General features: G+C 41.3%; 1 protein-coding gene across 4 annotated transcripts in view; it reads right to left on the bottom strand.

Moving 5' to 3' along the window:
- Positions 1-20,742, bottom strand: part of CPNE3 (copine 3) — a 42,813-nt gene extending 22,071 nt beyond the window's left edge. For 2 of the 4 annotated variants that reach the window (XM_058528984.1, XM_058528981.1), the window contains exons 1-6: positions 20,652-20,742; positions 8,138-8,277; positions 7,685-7,864; positions 6,187-6,261; positions 4,854-4,925; positions 831-914 (exon numbers count right to left, since the gene is read on the bottom strand). In XM_058528984.1, the coding sequence (XP_058384967.1) occupies positions 831-914; positions 4,854-4,925; positions 6,187-6,261; positions 7,685-7,864; positions 8,138-8,269 (543 nt within the window). In that variant the 5' untranslated portion in view covers positions 8,270-8,277; positions 20,652-20,742. Of the gene's footprint in view, positions 1-830; positions 915-4,853; positions 4,926-6,186; positions 6,262-7,684; positions 7,865-8,137; positions 8,278-9,706; positions 9,724-10,991; positions 11,053-20,651 lie in introns of those variants that run through there. The other 2 variants (XM_058528982.1, XM_058528983.1) reach the window with 2 other exon arrangements.
- Positions 20,743-23,257: the final 2,515 nt, after the last annotated feature.

The following is a 23,257-nucleotide window of genomic DNA, read 5'->3' as shown; positions in this document are numbered from 1 at the left end:
AGGCTGACACATGGGTCCCCTGATGACGCAGAGCAAGGTACACACACAATGTTCTTGATGGAAATGTTTGATCCGGATCTGACTGTGAGGAAACAGAACACTCCAGAATGTTGGACACAATGATCTTGATTATTCAAGAGATTCAATGACATGAAGATATAAGGGAGGTACGGAGAAGGGTCTTATATTGGGAACATAATAGCCAAATGCAAAATGTGAAACTTGAATTGATCTTGGACAAAACAAAACACTATATATATATATATATAAACCATGTATGGGACAACTGGGGAAATCTGAAGATGAATAGTACAGTGGATGATGTTACTAAATCAGTATTAATTATCTCAGGTGTGGCTGTGCAGGAGAATGCCCTTGTTCTTGAGAAATACCTGCCGTAGGATTTAAAACCAAAGAGTCATGATGTCTGCCGCCCACACTAGGATGGTTTTGCAAAAGAGAAGTATACGTGTGCATGTGTGTGTATGTGCATATGTGCGTCTGTGTGTGTGAGTGCATGAGGGAGAGAGAGAAAACACACATGTGCAGGTATGACCAGTTGGTGAATACAGGTGAAGAATATGCAGGTAGACACCTTAGTGTTTTTTTATAGGGTTATAAATTTTTCAAAATAAAACCTTTACTAATATTTAACTACGGAAGCCCCTCCTCATTAAAAGAAAATAAAAATGAGCATGTTGACCCTGTGTCTCTGGCTATATATGTCTGAACTCAGATTGATATTTTTATAAATATATAATTTTTTTAAATTCAGATTACCACAATTCTAAAGGAAACCTCAACTCTACTTTTCAAATTCTGATACTCACCTCTGTTCGATGAACCATTAGCCAGTTTCCATCAGATGTCTGCTTGTGGAATTCCAGGTATGGATCTGACTTTCCAAACAGATCCTATGTCACAAAAAAAAAGTCATTATTCTCCTCTGAAACCACACTTTATACATGTTACATGTTAACGATACCTGATCTAACTCCACAGTACAGATATATACAGCACAGTACAGTAGTAAATACCAATCCCACCACCTTCCTCACACACCCATAAAGTTGCTGCAGTCTACTAGAACTCCTAAGGCATTTGTGATAAATGCTCATTATCCTGTGTATCACACCGTTACTTCTCAGAAACCATGATGGCTTTAAAATATACTGATTGACAGGATTCATAATCAATAAAATATGTTTTGGGCTTGTTTTCATTATTCACACTGTTCATTCAAGTAGCACTGAGAAGTTCTATATAAAAGATACTCTAGACACTAGCCACACTAATTCTGTGAGGGACAGAGCAGTTATCAGTGATCGAATGGATTCAGAGGGGTTCAGTGACTTTGCCGAGATTACATATCTAATTAATTGATGAATCTGAGTCTTGACTTCATATCTTATCTTTCTGTAGTCACTACTCTTTCACCAATTCCACACATTTCTTTACACACACAGGGAGCGGAGGTAAATGTGTGCAGTGCACAACAGAGGTACTTCAAGGGCACAAAGTACGTCTTCTTTTTCCTCTGTAATTCACCATAGCACTCCTGTACAATGCTCAAGCACACTGAGTGCTCAAAAACACCCTTATGGTCACCCTCAACACAAACACACACACACACACACACACACACACACACACACACACACACTTACACAGAGAGACAAAATCTGGAAGGATGTACAAATTACTCCCAGAAGTTAAACTCGAGTGAGATTGTGGATGGTTTTATTTTCTCATTGTCATCTTCATTTTGAAATTTCCATTCCCCTTAGAATAATTACTTATTATTTGTCAAAATGAAAGAACACCTGTTAACTCCACAGTAACATATGCAGCTATATCCCTGAACTGAAGACTTTTTGAGTCCCACATTAACCTCAGTATTAAATTAAGAACTAAGATAATATTATTTCCCTTCTCAATAGTTTAATGTCAAGCAAGTAATATATTTGGTACAGTAAAAAATATAAACACAAAGACTATGCAGAACTTTTAAAATTTAACCTTATCTCTAAAAAGAATTTTAAGTAATGTAATAGGTCTCTCTATGCCTCATTTTATAAAACTAATAACAGCATTATACATAGAGAAGTTAACTTTCCAAAAACACATTAACACGCCGTCTGACTTATCTTAGAAATAACCCTATGAGAAAGGCAGAATATCATTATTACCATTTTGAAGGTCAGAAGACAGATCTTGTTTGAAAGTTCATTAGTTGTCAGTAGTAGAACTAAAATAAGAATTTAAAGTCCCTGACTCAGACCTCCAGAGCATGTTAGGGAAAAAATCAAGGTGGAAGAAAGTGTGCATATAGTATGGTACACTTACCCAAGGGCTGGGGGTGGGGAATATAAGTAGAAACACACACATACACACATATCTATCTAGATACATATACACATATGTGTATACATGTGTATATACATACAGACACAAATATACACATATGGATATATACATATACACATACACACACAAAAAAACCTTAGATATTTTAGGAAATTGAAAAATTAAACTCTAAAATGTAAGTTTAAAAAAATTATTACCTACAGTGATGAAAGAGTATAAAACATAGAATGGAGAGGGAAAGAAGTTAAATTTCTTGAATATACCTTGTTTTGTAGATTTGGCTTTGGAACCATGTAAATCTTTTATATGATTATAAAAAAAATTAACTCAAAATGTTTTTTAAAAAAGCAATCCCTAAATATCAAAAGCAAAATTCAACTGTGTCAACGTGACAGCATAACCACTCAGAGAACTATTTCTTTAAAACACAAGAATTTGACTGTATATCCCGACTGGAATATATAACCCTAGAGACAAAAAGAACTTCAAAGAAAGCTCAAACTGTTTTCAGTAAAAATATTTTAATTATAATATGGATATTTTTATTATGAAACTATTAGACATTATATAAGACAAAATAGATAAGCAATTACGTTAATATTTTTAGGAACTAAGATTTTCAGCATAAGAGAAAAGAGGTATAAATATAGAATTAAAGACATAAGGCCCTGTAATTCTATATCTGAATAGGAAACAGTTATGTAAATTTATGATTTATTTTTTCTTAAATAAAAGTCTTTCCTATATCTGTTTACTGAAAAGTTCTAGAAACAATGAGCGGCAATAATCAATAAAGACTAAGCACCCCTAGTACCAGAATATGGTCTCTAAATACCAATTCCCACTAAAATGTAGTAAGGTTCCTTTTAATCTGCCAATCTGGGACAGAAATTAGATAAAATAAGCCTGGAACATTTGCCATGCCACAGAGCAAGCAAGCTACCCAAAGACCCCTGGGGTTGTCACAAACGGTCTCAGGAACAAACTTAAAGAAGTTCCCACAGGCCAAAGCTGGAAGACCTTCAGCATTAACAGGAGTTAACTGATAGTGATACTAAAAACAAAAAACAACAAACAAAAAACCCTCATTGGTCACATTTAGAGGATGGTGGGGAACCAAATTATTCTGAAAAATGATAAATCCGGGGGAAAAAAATCAAATATTTTAACTTGCCTTTTCTGTACAGACTGGACCTCAAAATAAATACCTAATGTAGAGAAGAATACTTCTCTTTATAGAAGTATTCTCACTACTAAATGAAGGAGTAATGATAGCATGAGACTATCACTATTTTATACTCTTATTAAAACAATATATCTAAGTAGTTATGATCAACGATCACTAACAACCCAAAAAGATAAAACTCAATAATATGAGCCTCCTGATGGAATTACACGCCAACCCCTATGGAACTGTCTTACCAACAATTCAAAATACCATCAGATCATAACTCTAGATTCAATTACCAGCTTACAGAAATCAGGAAATAAAGGTGGAGAGAGGAACATGTTAAATGACACCACAGGGGTTTAAGCAGCCATATACATAGTATGGAAGCTTCTACAGGACAAAGCAGCCAGTTTCTCTACGGAATAAATTCCATGGGCAGAGGGATGGATGAATGGATGGATGGGAAGGAGGGAGAGAAGGAGGAAAGGAGGGAGGGAGTGAGGGAGGGAGGAAAGAAGTAAAGAAGGAGGGAATTTATAGATTAAAAAAGATATAAGAAACATATTGACCAATTATATTTTTTAAAGAGTCTTTAGAGAGACACCAAAATATTTACAAATGAAATGATATTATGTCTGGGAGGAGAGAAAGTAGATGGGGTAGAGATGAAACAAAATTGGTCATGAGTTATAACTGCTGAAGATGGGTGACGGGGACATGAAATTTTTTTTAAAATACTATTCTATTTTTGTATATGTTTAAATTTTTCCAAAATGAAAAAAGGTCCCTGGCTACTGGTCTGTTTGCAAACTGAATTGTAAGGTAAATGCAAGTGATGAAAAATATTGAGTGGATTATAGAATTAAGTACAAAGATCACTCAAAGAATTATTCTACTCCATGCTATATACTAAATTGTTGTGTTGTTATGTATTGGTACTTATCCTTCATAAAAAAATACTGACTTTTGAATGAAAAGGAAAATCTGTAGTTAATAAAGCATGGAATTTTTGCTTTTTTCCTTAAGGAAATCCAACTATACTCTCGCAAATGTCTTTTACAACAAAATTAATGCTTATATTAACTCCTCTTTTAGGCTAGACAAACCCTTTCATTACATCTAGAGGAAAGAGATAAAGAGAAATGGGTTCTGCTTAAACACACACGCACAGAAAAGCAGCATTTGGAAGTAACTAATACTCTAAGTGATGCTCAGATGATGGAGTTCATAATATTAATTGCACTATTATTTTCTCAAAAGGAATCAATGTGAGGCAAAACATGAGATCCTTGTTGAAATCTGCATCACCACCCACCTTATTATCCAGTTTTCTTGCTTCCATTTCAAACAAGACCACTCTGTTATCCTTTATTTCTTCAGCTGAAATCTATGAGTACATAAGGTAAGTGAAAGAAAATACATTTTTAGGGATTCTGACATAATCAGGGAGTATTGATTTATTCTGTTATCTAAAATATATAAAGTTTATAAACTATAAATGAATTCTAAATGTTTAATAACAAAATGGTACCATTAAGAAATATTTATCGTTATTTCTTTTATGCATACAAAATAAATATTTTCCCCAAATATGCCTAATCTGCATTATGCAACTTCCTTTTCAAATGTTGTTGCCCAAACTGGATCTTCTCCATTTCAGTGAAAAATCAAAGCCCTGGAAGACTGCACAACACTAGCTAAAGTTCTCCAAACACTGAGAAGCATGAGTAAATCACACCTAGAGACACTATGAATGGAAATATTAGACCAATGCTTTTCATCCAGTGTAACTGGAAGACTTATTCTACTTAAAAACAAATTCCAGGCTATAAAGTTAACCACTGATAATGTTCTCTGTCCCACAGAAGTCAACACCCCCAACTGACTGAACACTCTCATGCCTCAGGAAATTTAAACCAGAGGAGAGCAGCTGCTCAGAGAAATGCATTTGATAATCACAATAACCCTCAAACGTGGCTTCCTCAGGGAGCCAGCCTTCCATTCTCAGACAGAGCTCAAGTTAGAAAACTATCGCTCCAGGCAGTGATGACCTGGACAGAAACTCTAGAAGATAAGATATTTGAGAGCGTGGCACTATATAATTTGGAATCTAAAATAGGATGAAGCATATATGCATTTGCCCAGGGCCAGGCCATCAGCAACGCGTAGGAGGACAGGAGCAGCAGAGTGCAAGCACAAAGGATGGTTAGGAGTCGAGAGGTTCAAAGGCCATGTCAGAACACAAGATCCATCTGGACTAAAATCCATTATGGAAAGTTTCTGTCATGTTGGGGGGACAATGTTTGCTTCGCAGAAAGCCAAACTGATCCATTCAGATGATTAAAGAGTTTCTCTCTAACTTGGGAATTTGCCCTTCCTCAGGGGAGAGGCAAGCATCACCGAGGTACCCCTGAGCTATGGGCAATGTAAAAAAACTCAAAGAAGGGATTCCCACACTGCATTTTTCTTTCTTTTTTGGGACAACACATTTCCCATTTGTGATCACCATAAGGCAAGAGTGGATGGAGGGCAAGATTCAGGATCACATGACAAAGGCTGGCTGTAGAATACGTGTCTGAAATGTACGGTTTCAGCATGTCCAATTATGCTAAATCTTTTGAGGCAAAAGACAAATATTTTATTGTTACCGTAATGCTCCCTTTCCCCGCAGGTCTGCCATTTTTAAGCACCAATGGTCGAGTTAGCTTCTTACTGGAAACAATCTGTTAAAATTAGAAAGCGATGTTACAAAGAGCTATTTCACTTCCACATGTGAATTTCTAAACTGAATGATTTCAAAAAAAGGTTGAGTACAAAGTTCAAAAGTCATTAGAAATGCAAACATTAAGTCCCTTCCTTAAAGATACAGAGATTATAAAAGCCATCTACACATTTAAAACTCACTAGCAAAGATTCCTGAGGGGCCAGTCCTGGCCGGTACAATCTCCCACCACTAGCTTCTTTATCAACTACTTCAACATTTAACTTCTTCCTGGTAATGGAAAAAGAGGGCCACATTCCCACTGCATACACCAGTCACTGAGCTGAAACCCCGGGAGGTGGAAGGTGGGCCTCAGAACACTCAGCAAATGGGATTTGACTTTTCAATTGACACATAACTTCAATATATGATCCCCACAAAAATATCATTTTGAGTAAAATAATAGAGCAGACCTAGGCACTTTCAAACAAATATAGCTCTCAAATTCATTATAATTTTAGCCACACTGTGATTTTTTTCCAAAAAATAAATACTTCTTTGATTTTTCTCTTTGAGACTATTTATCAAGGCTGTAGAACACTGATCAGCTCCAGGTTGTCCTTGAGTCATGGGAAATACCGTGATCCGCAAATAACTCAACACTGAGAGATAAACTCATACAGGACAAACTTGAGCAATACATGTCACCAATGAAAAAAGATGACTCCTCCCTCCTAAAGCCTTCCCCATTCTACTACAAACGGTGGTGATCTCTCCTTAGAAGTCAGACTCTGAGCTAGGAGCAAAATGGTGCACCCACAGACACACCCTACCCTGACCCAACTTGTCACACACTGGAAAGACAGCAAATTAGGCAATTGCAATAAAATATGGTGAATGTTAAGGTAGAGGGGCAGGAGAGAGCATCAAGTGAGTCTCCAAACTACTGCAGGGCTCAGAGAAGGCTTGCAAGGAAGAGTAAGGTTTAAACTGATGTATCTAAGGTTCAGGAGGAGCAAGCCAGGTAAAGGGATGGTGTTGGGGCATCGGGGGTCAAGAGGTACCAGTCATGCTGGTCAGAATATCAGAGAAGTCACTGTTACTCGGACAGCATTTATGACTTAAACATAAGAACACTGTATTGAAATCTGTGACCAGCACACAAAGCAGCTAGAGCAATGGTACTATTTATCGAAATGCCGAATGAAACACCCCTAACTCAAAAGAATTAATAGGCTTTGCCAAAAACACATGATCCCTGCCCTTATGAAAAATTAGATAAATTCTATTATGTTCAAGACAACCATACTAATATATGAACTCGGTCTTTAAAGTGATTACATGTTTTTCAACTTTAAAAATTAAACTAATGAGCACTTACCAAAATACCCAATTCTTTTGTTAAAATTTAGCCAAAATATAGTACAGCAACTATTTACACTCACTTGTCCAAGGGTACATTCACATTCTCCTAAGAAGTCATCATCGCTCAGCTCAATGGTTTTGTTGTCGATGTCATAAATCCCAAATTTCAACTTCTGAACCACTTCAAAGTAGTAATCAATAATAAATGTCTTGGAAAATTTGGGATTCAAGCAATTCTTAATCCTTTCTGTGCGGTCAACCTATACCCACCCCAAGACAAAAAAAGTTTCTTCAGATCAATGGTGCACTTGGATTTTAACTTTTCTGTGTAGCATATGTAACTAAATACAGGCATGAGAGCTAAAGGAAGTTTCTAGATGTGGATGAAAAATTCTACAATCAAGGACAAACTTGCCCCCAAACATCTGCATTAACAGATGAGATGGTTGTATTATTTTAACATTTTTAATAAACTCTTCATATTGTCAAAAGAGCAATTCAGATTGCTTTCCACCTACAGTATTTAATATTACCTCATACCACTGCTGGCCGCTTGTATTCAAAAATAACACACACAAAGGGTCCGACTTTGACCCTACATCTAGATCCAAGAGATTATCACAGGAAATATTCAGCTCCACCTTCGTGACGCACTGGGCAGCCATCTCTTGAGCTGTGAGAAAAGCAAGGAAATGAGAAAGCCAATGAAATGGCGCCTTTAAGAAGCACATGCATTCCTAACGAAATAGTTGGATTCTTAAGAGAAACTGTCAGAATAGAATAACACAGTGAACTTGCTAGAATAAGACTTTGCTGTATGTGCCTCCTGGTGACTGCAACGTCTATTAGCTCATCCCAGTGAGATTGCTTCAGTCAGACTCTCTTGCTGGGATGAAACTCATTTACTGTACAACAACAATAAAATGCAGCTTTTAAGATGGCAAATAAAACATATTAACCTTTTTTTCACTTTACTATAAATTTTACCATTCAGAAAGTCCAAGTATAATCTTGATCCTTCACTTAAAAGTAGACATAGCATGGGGCCAGCCCAGTGGCACAGTGGTTAAGTTCACATGCTCCATTTCGGCGGCCTGGGGTCCACAGCTTCGGATCCCGGGCACAGACCTAAGCACTGCTTATGAAGCCATGCTGTGGCGGCGTCCCATACAATGTAGAGGAAGATGGGCACAGATGTTAGCCTAGGGCCAATCTTCCTCAGCAAAAAGAGGAGGATTGGCAACAAATGTTAGCTCAGGGCTCATCTTGTTCACCAAAAAAAAAAAAAAAAAGCAGACATAGCATTCTGCTACAAAACAGATTAAAACACAACCTTAATGTTATTTTTGTTTATTTAACATGATACTGAGTGAGATATTTGCTGCTTTCAAAGAATTGTGGCTAAGACCCAAACCAGGAGAATAGGAGACTCCAAATACCTACCCCCTTTCTCCTCACCCCACCTTACAGCACATTTTACAGCAGTGGTTCTCAATCTTGGCTGCTTATTGGAATCACTAGGGGAGTTTTCAAAGCCACTGATGCTGGCATCCCACACAAAGAGATTTGATTTAATTGGGTGAGGGTACAACCTGGGCATCGGCTCCTTAGACCATTCAAATGTGTAGACAAAGTTGACGAACCCACTGTTCTACAGAGAGCACCCAGCAAACAGGCATGGCTCATCTTTCCTTAAGACTTGCTAAGAAATAGCAGTGAGCCTTACTTTCACCAACCTCTTCTCACCCCAACCTCCAACCAATACATGAAGAAGACTGGGGACAGGGCGGAGTACTGGGGGCTGGCCGTGAGAGGTGATAGAGGGTTGAGGATGAGCTGCTTTCCTCTGAGACCAGGGAAAAAAAGGGACTGCAGGTGTCACCAAGAAGAGGAAACAGGCATCGCGTTCCCCAGCTGGAAGTCCACCAGGCCGACTGTCTAGAGTGATGTGGAGGTTGATGAGGTAGGTCAGGTCTGGAGGTATGAACCTCCTCCCCTAGAGCTGCAGGCAACATCCTTAGACTGTCGGGTAGTCAATGTTCTCTGCCCTGCACTTTGAGAGTTAGCTGAAATTCTGGGACAACAGGAACAAATCTACTCACCATCCTATTATATTTAAACAGGATTTCTGTGCTGTACCAAATCCCTATCAGGTCTGAAATAATAAGGATTACTATTAGAAGAGCTCTTTGGCAATGTCAAAAAACAACTCATGTCTTATTTATGGAAATTCTTTAATTACTCTGATGGACTCTCTAAAAACAGTGGCAATCCTCAATATGTGTCAAAAATCAATACTAGCATTTAAGTTCCCTAAATTAAAGGAAACAGAGAATAATGAGGTAGGTTTCGTAGTCTTAGTAGCTAGAAATCCCTTTTAAAAGCTATGCTATATGTGTGGACCTTCACCTGGGAAGAGAATTATTCCTTAATAAGGAACAAAATTCACAAACCCCAATTTGCCTCCTAAATCCCCTACGCAGGGATGTTTGTAGTAAAACTAAAACTACTTTTAGTTTTAGAAAAAAGTAAAAGTAAAACTAAAAGCTTTAGGAAAAACTAAAAGTAAAAAGTCAAACTAAAAGGTTTTAGAAAAAAGTAAAAGTAAAACTAAAACTACTATGGCCTTTTACTATGAAGTCATATTTTTTTTTGCCACTTCACGTGCATCGAAATTATCAAGTGCTAAAATACATAGTACTGACAACACGCGCCACAGATGTTAAGGTCCAGGAGAAGTCAGTGAAGCAGACAGAGGAGAACTGACAGCACTCAGTGGGCTGAGACGGACACCGCCCGGGCTCTGAAGCATCCGTTTACACAGGTGAAGAGCGAGACAGCACAGGGACAGGAAAGAACAAGACATTAGAAGGCACAGTGAGGACACCTCGCTGTGGTCACAGAAGTGAGCACCCGCGTCAGGGGGCAAGTGTGGAGGGCCTGAGAGCCAGGCTGAAGGACGAGGGCGTGGGCAACAGGTGCTACTGCGGGTTCTCAGACTGGGGATAAGCGGACAGCACGGCTTGTTTTAAAATGTCACTTGTGCCCAAGCTCTTCTAGCTCCACGGTGTCTTGGAATTTAGAAGACTCTAACACGAACCAAGAAGGTCTCCTTATCCAGCAATACACCAGATACAGCATTCACCAAAATGAGCACGCCTGCACACCACCCAATTCAGAAGAGGAGCTACTCCTTTTCTGAAGTGTACACGACAGTAGAGGGCATTTGCGATAATAGGATGAATACAATCATCATCCCTCTTCACTTTGATTTATGAAAGAGGAAAAAGTGCTCACAACGTAATAAGAGGCAAGGAGAAACTGGCAGGAAAGGAGAGAGACCACAAAACACAAAAGCACGGAGACGACAGTCGATGATCCAGTTACTTTGCAGTTATCCACATCCAAGAGGTCTCTGGCGTACCGACACGGCGGCCTCGTCCCCATGCTCTTCTTCCTGGGATGTTCCACCCCGATTCTCTTCCTCTCCACCTCTGACTAGTACCTCTCCTCCTCCTCCCACCAGGAACTGTGAGCATCCCCTCAGGCTCCGTCACCTCCTGATCTTCCTCTACCTCTACTGCTCTTTGATCTTACCCCTCTTGAGGCCTCAGGCATCAGCTGAAGCCTACATCCCCCAGCCCCACCCCCCCACCCCTGGTCCCTATGCACAACTACCTTTCCCCTAGTTTACTTCCACTGTGTTCAGCCCTGAAGCAGCCTCCCTTGATTTGCCCCTTCCTCCTCACCGCCCCACATCACAGGCTCTGGAATCAGACCGCCTGAGTTCTTATCTGGATCCCACCACTGACTTAACTGTGTGCGACCTTAGGGAAGAGCCTTAACCTCTCTGTTTCCTCATCTACAAAATGAAAATAACAACTGTCTCTATCTCATATGGTTGTTGTGAAGACTAAATGAGTTAAAAATTTAAATAGCGCCTAGAACATAGTAAAAGTCTATTATTATTATTATTATTATTATTTTAGGACTACCTGCCTCCAGGACCTGATCCTCTCTTACCTATCCCCGTTTCATATTTTTTTTGTCCTATTCCATGATGATTTCCCTAATTATTCCAACCCACACTAGGTCATTCGTTTGAATTCCTGCTGCACCAATAATAACAGATTACTACAGTACAGGAACAAGATGAAGTTTGGAGTAATGCGCACCCGGGTTGAACCCTGCATCTGGCGCTAGCTATGGGACCTCATGTAAGTTACTTTGACTCTCTGAGCCTAGATTTCCTCAACAATAAAACCAGAGACACTGCAAGTGAACTTGTACATCTGGCATGTGCCGGGCATCTCGCTTTTCATAGCTAACAAAGAATCTACGGAATAAATGTTAGCTGTATAATTTTTTTCTTTTGCATAAGGTAGTTTAGAGTCATGTCCGCAGTACCCAGGATAATGCAGCACCCTGCGGACGGATTTAGAATGAGCCAGGATTTCTAAAGCCCCCAAAAAACAAAATATAGAGAATTCTCTACCAGCAACCAGAAAGCCCTGAAATTTCCAAGGTTGGGGAGAATTCAACAGAAAACGCAGAGAATATCTACGTGTAAAGTCAGTCACATAGCCAAGAGACACAGCACATCAGACAAGTGTTATTTTTCTCCCTGACAATGCTCATATAAGAGCTATAAAAACAAGAGCCCGGCACACCTGATGATGTAGCAAATTGCCGACAGTTACATCACTGCATTAGCATCCATTAGCATCATTCCCCCCTGAATATGACTCTGAATGCAGCCTCATTTTTATCTAGAAACCTATTACGGCTGAACGGCACATGGAAGAAATTGCATAAACACTCGGCTCTGGAACCTTGTTAATAGGAAAATTCACAAAGAGGCTCTTTTCATTTCCTTTCTGCGTAATTATCCAGCACATGATACACAATTTTAAAAAGAGCAATCAGGTATTCTTTTATGATGGGAGAAAATAAAACAAATGTTTTGTATTCTTGAGTCTGGAAATTAGGGGATTTGGCTGGGATAGGTGACCAGGCAGAGGAATGCACGTGCAACTAAAGAGTGATTCTATGTCTTTTACTCCCCAAAGAGCAGGATGATAGAGGGAAAAGCAGAAATAGCCCCTGCGATTCGACAGCAGCTTCTCTACTGTACAGATTACTTATTGGAGAATCGTTTGGCTTCTGAAAAGCAAATAACCCCTAGAAATACTAAACATATCAACCATTCTCCCAGTCACCCTAACTTTCCTGAATGAACATTATATGACACACATAATTCAAAACAATTGAAAATGAAGACCTAAGATTGTGTGAAATGTAAGGCATGTGGTCACTCCCATGCCCTGGGTGAAAATCCTGCAGTCTGGTCTGCTTCCTCTTTCCCCATCTTCCTGTAACCCACTCCTCAGATCTACTCGGTGAAGCAGACCCTGCCCACTACGACCCCACCTCTCTCCAATGTGAAAGTGCAGCGCCCTCCCTACACCCAGTCACAGCTGCTTCAGGTCTTCTGTCGCCCTCACCTGCCTACTGTGAGAGTCTCCTAATGGGAAGTCCCACCACCACCCTCTCTCCAGTCACATCATGATTTTATCACTTCTGATTAAAAAAAAAATCACTACTGGCCACCCCGTAGCTACTTCAATTAGCCAAGCCTGGGGTCACGGCTCTGTCCACATGCACCCCTAGCCTACCTGAGCATCTGCCTCTGCCCGTCTAAATTCTTCAGGATCCTCTTCAAATGACACTTCCTCCATAAAGCTGCTGCTATACCCCCCAGTGCAGTTACGGCACCGGTTCTATTTTCTCTCCACTCTTGTTACTCGTATGCATAGCTCATCTCCCTTTCCACGTACTGTGAGCTGAGGACAGGGACCACGTTTTACAGCCTCCTCTTCATCCTGAAGCACAACGACTGGCACAGGTTATTTGTGGCAGAGAGAGCAATAACTCGGGAGTCAATATGCTTGGTTCAAATTTCTTTCTCATCATTTATTTGAGTGTGGCAGCTCTGCCAAATTATCTATCTAAACCTCCATTTCCTCATCTATAAAATGGGGATTAAAAAATACCTGACAATCGTAGGTTTGTAGCATGCTCGGCATATATTAGACATTCTATGAATTACAGCAATTATTATTTTATTAACTATTCAATTTTAATTGTCTCATTATTGATGGCTTATTACTAAATTCTAAGACATGAAGTGCTCTTCTCATCCTTCCTTATGAAGTGCACCTTGGAATAATAACAATAAAAGAATCTCTGGGATTTACACAAAATTTTGCGGAAGCAGTCAGCCTCGACTATAGATAAGTGCTAATTTTCCTAAATCCTCTCACAAGGTTGTTCATTTGAGTGACTGCACATTGGTGCATTGGGGAGGAGGCCCAGGGCCAGCGACAATGACTCATCATTTGTCCTAAAACAACTGGGAGGGAAAATCAGTGCCCACTCACCAATGCCTTTAGTAAACTTCAGTCTTAAGCTACAAAATGAAGTTCTAAAGGTTCTTTCTGGTTCCAATACCATGATTCAGTAACTGCTAGTCCATAGCACATCCTGCATGACTTCCAATGAAAGGCAGCAGAAGTAACCTTGGGGCGGCTGGAAAGTGGCCCAGCCACATCAGCAGGACACACCTATGCAGTGTTTCTTAAACTATGTGACTCAACAGTAATAGGTGCCCCCCTCCAAAAAAAAGTGAGGGAAGGGTAATATGGCAGTAAATCCCAGAGCTGCTACAGTACTTGGAGGTCCCAGGTAAAATTGACAAGAGTATATATTAAGAGGTTACTGTGTACCCATTATTATGTGAAGGACAGAGGGGGACATGACACAGCAATAGACGACCTTGGAGCTCATTATAATAATTGTATTGGGGAGATCCGCTCATTTAACAACTATTTATTGATTATATTCTAGGTGTTTTAAATGCAGGGGGAAGGGGAAGGAGAATGCAAAACAAAAGCAAAATAAATACCTAGCTAGCCATGTATACACAGAAATAATACACGACAATATAAAATTGTATGGTGCAGACAGGGAGCAAAATGTCCTCAGAGCAGAAGAAATCTCCTGGAGATTTCTACTTTTCCTGAAGATTAAAACTATAGTCACTATAAAAGAATCTGCATTCTTGTTGCCACTTGCTACTGGATTTTTTTCACCTGAAACTTAAGGGTAGTGAGTAGGAGAGGGGAGAATGGGAGAAAAGGAGGAAAGAAAAGAGTTAAAGTATCCATACATCTGGATAATGTTTGGTTTTGCTCTTTACAATTTTCAAAGTGCTTCCAAATAATATATTACCTTCTGAACCTTACCAAAACCTAGTGAATTGGGCAGGACAAGGATTACTACTATATGGTAAGAGCTCAATACGCCACAGCCATGACTATAATAGTAAGCACTCAAATATCTGGAATGCCCCACAATATGTTGATAATTTTCAGCACATTGTTAATTGTTAGAACAATGCATAGCGTCTATTAGAAAAAAAAAAAAAAGATGAGTTTCTCCAAAAAGGCAAAATTACTTACCCAAGATAAACAAGCTATTAAGTGACAAGGCAGGGCAAGAACCCAGATTTTTTTCGCCTAATGCCAGAACATCCTGAGGGCACTAATGCCTCTAATTATTCATTATTTAGTATAACAGCAATATTCTCTAATTAATTTCCTTATGGCTTTCTAGTTAGTTTATCAAATGTAATATTCAGCCTGACACAAATTAATCAATACGATATTAAAAATTACAAGCTTAATATTTAAGCTACCACTATTACTATCTTTCTTAAACAAATGTAACCAGAATAGCAGTAGCTTGCCACAGGAGTAGCAGAACTGAATGGTTTATATTTACATCATAGCAGTTCGTCTTCAAGACAGCCCATTAAATAGTAAATTACTTCAGGCTAAGGAAACATTTTCTCCACACACACAGATCTACAGGGGGGTCAGAGGACCTCAATGCTTTCTGAGGGCACTGCTGGACCATCTTAGGGCAACATTTTTTCTCAGGAACACACTGCACTTAATATCCAGACTCTGAGAGCGAAAACCTTTAATTAAAGGACTTCACAGAGCTTCTCCTGCATTTAGTAAGAAAGTGATGCCCACGTTTTTTTTTTAATCCCTGCCATGGGATACTAGAGACAGGGATAGAGAATTAGGTCAAGCACAAAAGCATATGCACAGAGAAATGGGCATGCTTTCTTTCCAACGTGAAGAAGAACCGACAGGAGGGAGTACTGGCTCCGAGTCACAAGAACTGGAGTGTAGTTCTCTCAGCCACACCACACACGGGCAAGTGCTGTAGCTTCTCGAGGCCTCGGTTTTTTCAATTAACTAAGAGTTGAGTCAATCACTTTAAGCAACTTCTAAGGCCTCTTCCAGTAAACGTTCTATGACTCTAATTTAATTACAGTGAATATGGAACTTGTTTAGGGAGTGGTACTAAAAAAGCAGGGGAAAAAAAGAGTAGAAAATATCAGAACATTTATAAGAACCAAAAAGAGAACTGGAAGAAAAAGGATAAAATTTCCAAATTCAGCCTCCATTTCCCATTATTGAAAAAGCTGTATCTGAAAAAAATACATTTAGATACTTTCTCACTAGTTAGGTATCTTTGCTTGAAATTGTTATTAAATTCCTTATCCAGCCCCAGATGACTTGAAAAAATAACACATATCAGCAAACAAAACGCAGGGCCCAGTCGATTAGGTACATGCAGCATAATAAGGAAGTCAATTTTACTACCATCCACAGAATGTCACATTATTAAACTCTCAGCTCATCTCATGGCAGCAAAGGGAATCACTTTCTGGCCACCATTTTTTTTTTTTAATGAATTTCCAGATTCTTGAATTGTCCTGAATAAAATCTAAATAGTGATACTGCTACTGATACCTAAACATGCGGAACTGGGGAAAGCATGGGTTAATACGAAAAGTGCTGACACCTGATCACTCTTACTTTAAACATAAGAAGTCTATGCAGTGTCACCCTGTCCTTCTTGCTACAAAGTGACTAAGGCCCCTTCCTTGATGCCTCTAGAAAATTCCTAAGATATACTGATCTGTTCTCTGATTCACAGCATGCTACAGAGTTTACTTAACATGTGTTTCAGGTTATACTGCTTTACTGATCCCTTGGCTGCTGTATACACATTTTAGAAATGTCACTGATTATATTTTCAAGCCTACCAAGTGAACAGTTCATCGTGGGTGCACGGAGGGAGGTGTTAAAAGTTAGAAGAGTGACAGCTCAGTATTGACTCAGTTTATGAAACACGCATCTTGGCAAGTTAGCTACAGAGTACCTGTCTACGAAGTGAATCATCTTTTACCAAAAACTGCCTTGACAAAAATGAGAGCTGCCCCCCCTAGCAGAAAATGCCAGGATGCTCAGCTGGCAAGTTTAAAATTACAAGGACTTGGTAGAGTTCTCGCCAGCCGTGCTGCAGGCGGGCTGGATGCTAAATTAAAGCAAATCAACCTGCAGAGACTGAAGTCCCTTGGGGCTCTCACTCCTCTCAGAGTGCTTGAAGAACTTCCCACCTTCTGGAATCTTCCAGATGTTGGACCAGTCATCAGAATTCTCACCTGCCCAACTCTAAAAGCATTCTTTCTAAATCTTGGCTCCCTCCCTTCTCTTCTTAGCAGGGCACATACAATATCCAATTGGGCACGACAGACACTTCACATTTTGTCACTACGTGCGCCTCGCTGGCTCATGGTGAACAATAATATGAAAATTCTTTCAGTTCAAAGCTGCAAGAACCACAACCACTTTGTTCTCAAGGTTTAAAAGTTTGTACGTTGAGCAAGAACTGTTGAGAAGTTATATACATTTCCTGATTGCAAGAATATTTGCTTTATGGTTGCTTAGCACACACATCTCAGCTGTTTGTAACTTTCTGTCAAACACCTTTATATTTCCCAATTACGAACAGTTTAATAGTACTTATGCATTCACTCAATACTCATTCAACAAATATGTATAGAGCGCCTACTGTGTGTCAGGCACTATTCTAAGGTGTTAGGAGACAACAGAGAAAAAAACCGACAAATAGGCAAATATCCCCGCCCTCAGGAGGTTACACTACAGGGAGACAGACAATAAAAACAATAAGTAAGTACAGCATATCATATGCTAGGTGGTAGTAAGTGCCAGAGAGACAAATAAAGCAGAGGAGGAGGAAGAAGTATGGAAGGTGGGTGCAGTTTTAGATGTTTTACACACTTATTTTGACGTCACCATCAGGAAACACTTGTCTTGATTTTCGCTTCTTTTTTAAAAATCCTGACCCCTACACAAATGAAAATGTGGACAGACAGGTTCCTCTTTACAGTTGTAGGTATCTATTTTAACATCTATATCACCTTAGAGTCTAGAGGCCTGGTAAACCAAAAGCTCAGAAAACTGAAGTAGCCCGAGGACAACGCATATTGCAACCACACGGCTGCTTTAGTAATTTTTACAGGAACCAGACATAATCCATCCACTTGGTATGAGGACATTTCGAAATGACTTGCTAAAATGAGTAGATAGTATTTCCTTCCATTTTTCATGAGGAAACTGTATTAATATGCTATCCATCTAATTGATACTGGTAAATTTGACAATTACACTAATTTTAATGTCTTTTTAAAATTATGATTTCCTACTGGTAAGCTGTTATATATTAAATGAATAAATAGCCTCTCCAAAAGAATCCCAATACCCTTCCCCCCTCAGCTTCTTCAAATACATTTAAACCAGCATAATCAGCTTAAATGCAGTTATCATAATCTTATGAAAATGTATACACAATGTCTGCTTTTGATTATCATATCAGAAACTTAAATAATGTAGTTAAATAAAATCTGATACTTTACTTTTAGGTGCTAATTTAAATCTCCTTCTCAGCCACTCTTTCAACAAATCTTCTACCAAATATCCTACCTAATTGTTTGGACTTGAACTTGCTTAGCAATCCTTATAAGATAAGTAAGAAAACGAGGGAAAAACATTGGTGAGAAGGAAACTGGCCTGCAGGGTGCAGGTACATTAAAGGAATGCCCACGTTTGGCCTCCTCAAACTTGCTGAGTGCCACCAATGAAAGGGGCACTGATTGTTGCTAAAAGACCATGCTTTTGATGAGCAGTGATGACTCATTACAAATCTTCGAAAGTCGAAACGTTATTTAATCATATTTCACACCCAATCCTAGTTTTCTTAGTTTTGCTGACAGGTATACTTTCTAGCATACTAAATCACTGACTAAGGAAAGCTTTGAAAAAAAAGAGAAAGGAAAACTCTAATAGTAGAAAAAAAGTGCAGTGATAATACCACAAAAGGAGGGCAAGGAAAACTATGTCTAAAGCTATAGCGAGAATTGATAGGAGCCAGGGTACAGTATGAACTGGGTATCTGAACAGATGCTGCGAAGGAAATATTCAGGGCAGTAGTAGTGATAGCATTGTAAAGAGTACATAAAAATAAAACATTTAAAAATATGCAATATTTAGGTTGCCTTAAATTTATGTAGAAATGAAGATCATTGTCTATAAAGCATTCACAGTTAGAAGCAAAATTAGGAGAAGTGTTCAGTCATTAAGCAACCCTTAAAAGGCGAAGAATCCTTTTGTTTCCTACATCCTGAAACCTCCTCTCCCTCTCCTTTCTTCAGGGGCTGGATCTGAGAGAACAAATCCTGCACATTTCACTGTGGGGTCTCTGCCAGGCACCTCGCAGTCTGTGGAGCGCTAAGGTTCGGCTCCCCGACATCCAGAGAGCCTTAGCATGGTCCAGCCCCACAGACTTGCCTCTCTGAACTTTTCCAGCCCAGAGCGGGATGCATTTTTCCAATTCATCAGCCAGAAGGCACTGCCTTTTAAAAAATTCCCTCAAAGGCAGAAAAGTGGCCCTGGGGACCACAGACGAATCTATTGGTGTCACTGTAACTGCCATCATACACATCATCTGTTCTCAGTTCTCCTTTCTTTCTTATCCTTTCCTGCTTCCCTCTACCTGTGCTCTAGGCCTGCACAAGTTTTGTTTGGCTCTGGCTGGCTCAGAGCTGGAGTTTGCTGACCCCATAATGACAACAGCAGGACATATGCAGCTATAGGTTTACAGCCTAACTCTGCACCAGGCACTCTGTTAAGTGTATTACAAACACGATCTATTTAACCCTCATAACAACCCTATGACATGGGAGGTATTTTATCTCCATTTTACAAATGCAGAAACAGGCCTAAAATGTTGAGTAACCTGCCCAAGGTCATATAGCTAACACACCTCAAAGCGTAGATTTGAAAGCTGGGTATCCAGCTTATCCCAAAGAGTAATGTTCTTTACATTAAGCCATAAAGCCTGTCGTCTGAAATCAAGCAGGCCTGAATTCCAACCCTCATGCTCAACTCACCACTTGTGTCATTTGATAAATTATTCACTGTGAGTTTCCAAGAGTATGAACGGGAACAACAATATCACCTAAACTGGTGGTTGCGAGCCTTAAATGAGCTAACAGATAAAAACTGGCCGTGTCTGTGGGATACCGCCGCCAATAATCGCCCTATGCAGCCCGGCCCTTCCCTCTACTTGATTATCAGCTGTCGAGGCAGCCACGGAAAGGCAGGAGCAAGGACGAGCACACACCGCGGCTCGTCCTCAAGCGCAAAGGTGGGTGTGCTCGGTCTCCGGGCTTCCCCCCCCCAGTAACGGCAGCCGCCCCGCCGGGCCGCGGCGGCCGCGCACCCCGAGACGTCCGGCGGCGGGCTGGCGGCAGTGGCGGACAGCCTTCCCCTCCGCGCCCCCGCCCAGCGGCTGCCCGCCCCGGCTCTCGGAGGCGCCCGCCCCCGCCCCCGCCCCCCCCGGGAGGCCGAGCGCCGGGCCCCGGAGGCGCCCGGCGGAACCCCGCCCCGGCCCCCGCGGCCAAGCCCGGCCACGTCCAGCGCGAGGCCGGGCGGGCCCGGCGCGGAGCCTGCGGGCCCACGGTCCCGGCCGGACCCTCCTCCCGCGGGGCCCGGGGCTGCGGGGCCCGCCGCGCCGGCCCCGCCGCGGAGACAGCCCCGCACTCACGTCCGGGTCTCAGGGCGGACGCTGGGCGGGGAGGGAGGGAGGCCAGGCAGCAGAGCCCGCAGGGTCGCAGCGCCGCCGGACGCACAGGAACCCGCGGCCCAGCGCGCGGGGGCGGGGCCGGGGCGGGGGTGGGCGGGGGGCCGAGGGGCCGGGCGGGCCCGTTCTGGGGTCGGGGCTTAGAGGGCAGGGCACCGGGGAGCGGGGCGGGGCAGGGGGGGGGGCGGGACCGGGAGGGGCGGGACCTAGGATGCGCGGGGCGGGGGCCGAGCAGAGGGGGCGGGGCCTAGGGGCGAGGCGGGGCTTGGGGGCGGGGTCGAGGGTGCTGATAGGGCGGGGCTGAGGGTGGGCGGGGCTTAAGGCGGGGAGGCGGGGCGCGGCTGAGGGCCGGGGGCCGGGCTAAGGCGCGGCTGGGGCGGGGCGGGGGGCCGAGGGGCGGGGCCGAGGGGGCCAAGGCGCGGCCCGGTTCCCCGGCCTCCCCTCTCCCGGCCACATCCCGCCGGGCACTGCTCCTTCCTGCAGGCTGACGCTTTAAGGCTGCTTGAAGGAGATCGCTTGCTTACCGAAAACTCCAGGTGACTTGAGGCCTTAAAATCAGTTGTTTGGTGCGCCAAAATAAATTCCCGAAGGGTAAAAGAATGAAAATATTTGAGGAAATCTGTACCACTCTCTGAACCAGGAAAGAATCAGCGTGCAAGTCCTGAAATGCCAGCTCCTAACCATTCTTATGTAGAGCGCTTCTAGTGTGCACACTACCGGAGTCATTTCCTTAACTGCGTTTAATCCTCACAGTTTTGTGACGTATTTAGTGCCTTTATCCCCATTTCGCAAATGAGAAGACTGCAACTGAGTAACTTAAGATTTGGTAGCTAAGTATTTGGCCTACTTGCCCAAAGTCACAGATTCCAGTAAACTAAACTCAAAGCACCCCGCTTGACCGCTGCTTGATGCTGCCCGGGACTAAACAAACCACTATGGAAAAACTGCTACATTCGACGGCTTGAAATTTAAGCTTCTGCCCAAGAAAACAGGGACAAAATCAATAGGCAAACATTGAAAAAATGTTTGCCACAAACCTGACAGTGAAAGAAACGGTTAGTATCTTATGCACATTCAAACTGATTCAAAAAGAAAAAGAAAAACGGGCAAAGGATAATTTTTTTAATTACAAAAGAAATGGAAAATGAAATAAATATAGACTTTCCTAAGTAAAAACTACTTTTAATCCAAAAAAATGCAATCGAAACACTTAATCACATCAGTGCAAGTGAGGATTCATTCATTTCCTCAACACCTACTGGGTGCCTACTATGTGCCAAGCATTGTTCTAGACTTGTGACAAACGAGTGACAGATGGAAGCATCTATGCTAGAGAACAAATAATAAGTTATTAAAAATACACAAGATGATTTTAGATAGCCATAATTACCGTGAGGAAAGTAATACTACAGGATCATGTGATAGAGGGACGTAGGAATAATGAGAACTTATTTGGACTGGGGATCAGAGAAGGTCTCTCTAAGGTGGTGATATTTGATCAGAGACCTGAAACATAAGGAAGCGCCAGTCACGCAAAGATCAGAGGCCGGTGGAACCTCAGCAGGGGCGAAAGCAGAAACAGACTTTGCAGATGGCAGGGACAGAAACAAGGCCTTTGTGGTTGGAGCATAGAGGGGAGGAAAGAGAAGTTTTATTTTGTTTTTGGTAAAGGTTGGTAAAAACAACCTTTTTGTTTTGTTTTTGATTCTGTTTTTACATTTAAGTGAAGGTCTTCAGGCATCACTAATTTAATTGAAAGTTTCAAAATTTCCGGAATACATAGTATCTGTACCTAACTTTTATGACTTTTGTCTCCACTAAAATAGGGAGAGAGCAGAGACAAGTGAATGGTTTTATACTTTTAGTGCCCAATTAGCAATCTCTCATTTAAATACATAGCCGGGCCCACCTGGTGGCATAGTGGTTAAGTTCGCACACTCCACTTTGGTGGCCCAGGGTTCGCAGGTTTGAATCCCGGGTGCGGACCCACACACCGTTCATCAAGCCATGCTGTGGCAGCGACCCACATACAAAATAGAGGAAGATTGGCACAGAAGTTAGCTCAGGGCCAATCATCCTCACCAAAAAAGTACAAAAAAAACCCCCCAAAAAACTAAATACATAGTGCCATAGCTATTCAATGTACTTATTCATTCTCCTCAAACTATAGTCTAAAATCTATTCTACTTTTGTTCTTATTCATTCACCCATTTATTCAACGTGTACTGAACGTATATTATGTACTAGGCATAACAATGTTCTAGAAACAAGAAACAAATAAGTATGGTACTCAACACCTGGTGGAGATTTAAATGGATCTTAAAACAGGTGAGATATTCACAAAATACTCTCCTAGGTGTTCTACCTCACTGGCTGCTCCTTCTTATCTCCTTTGCTATTTTGATCCTCATAATCCAGTTTTTACACCAGATTGCTCCAGGGCTCAGTTCTTGGACTTTTCTTTTTTTTCGGTCTTCGCTCACACCCTTAGTTACTTCATCTAGTCTTACAGCTTTGAAATCCATCTATATTCCGAAGGCTACCAAACTCCCAAACCCAGAAACTCTAGA

The sequence above is a fragment of the Diceros bicornis genome, chromosome 33 (genome assembly GCF_020826845.1).
Source record: "Diceros bicornis minor isolate mBicDic1 chromosome 33, mDicBic1.mat.cur, whole genome shotgun sequence".
NCBI lineage: Eukaryota > Metazoa > Chordata > Mammalia > Perissodactyla > Rhinocerotidae > Diceros > Diceros bicornis.
Note: the sequence above shows the minus strand (reverse complement) of the source record. Positions and strands in the feature narration are given on the sequence as shown.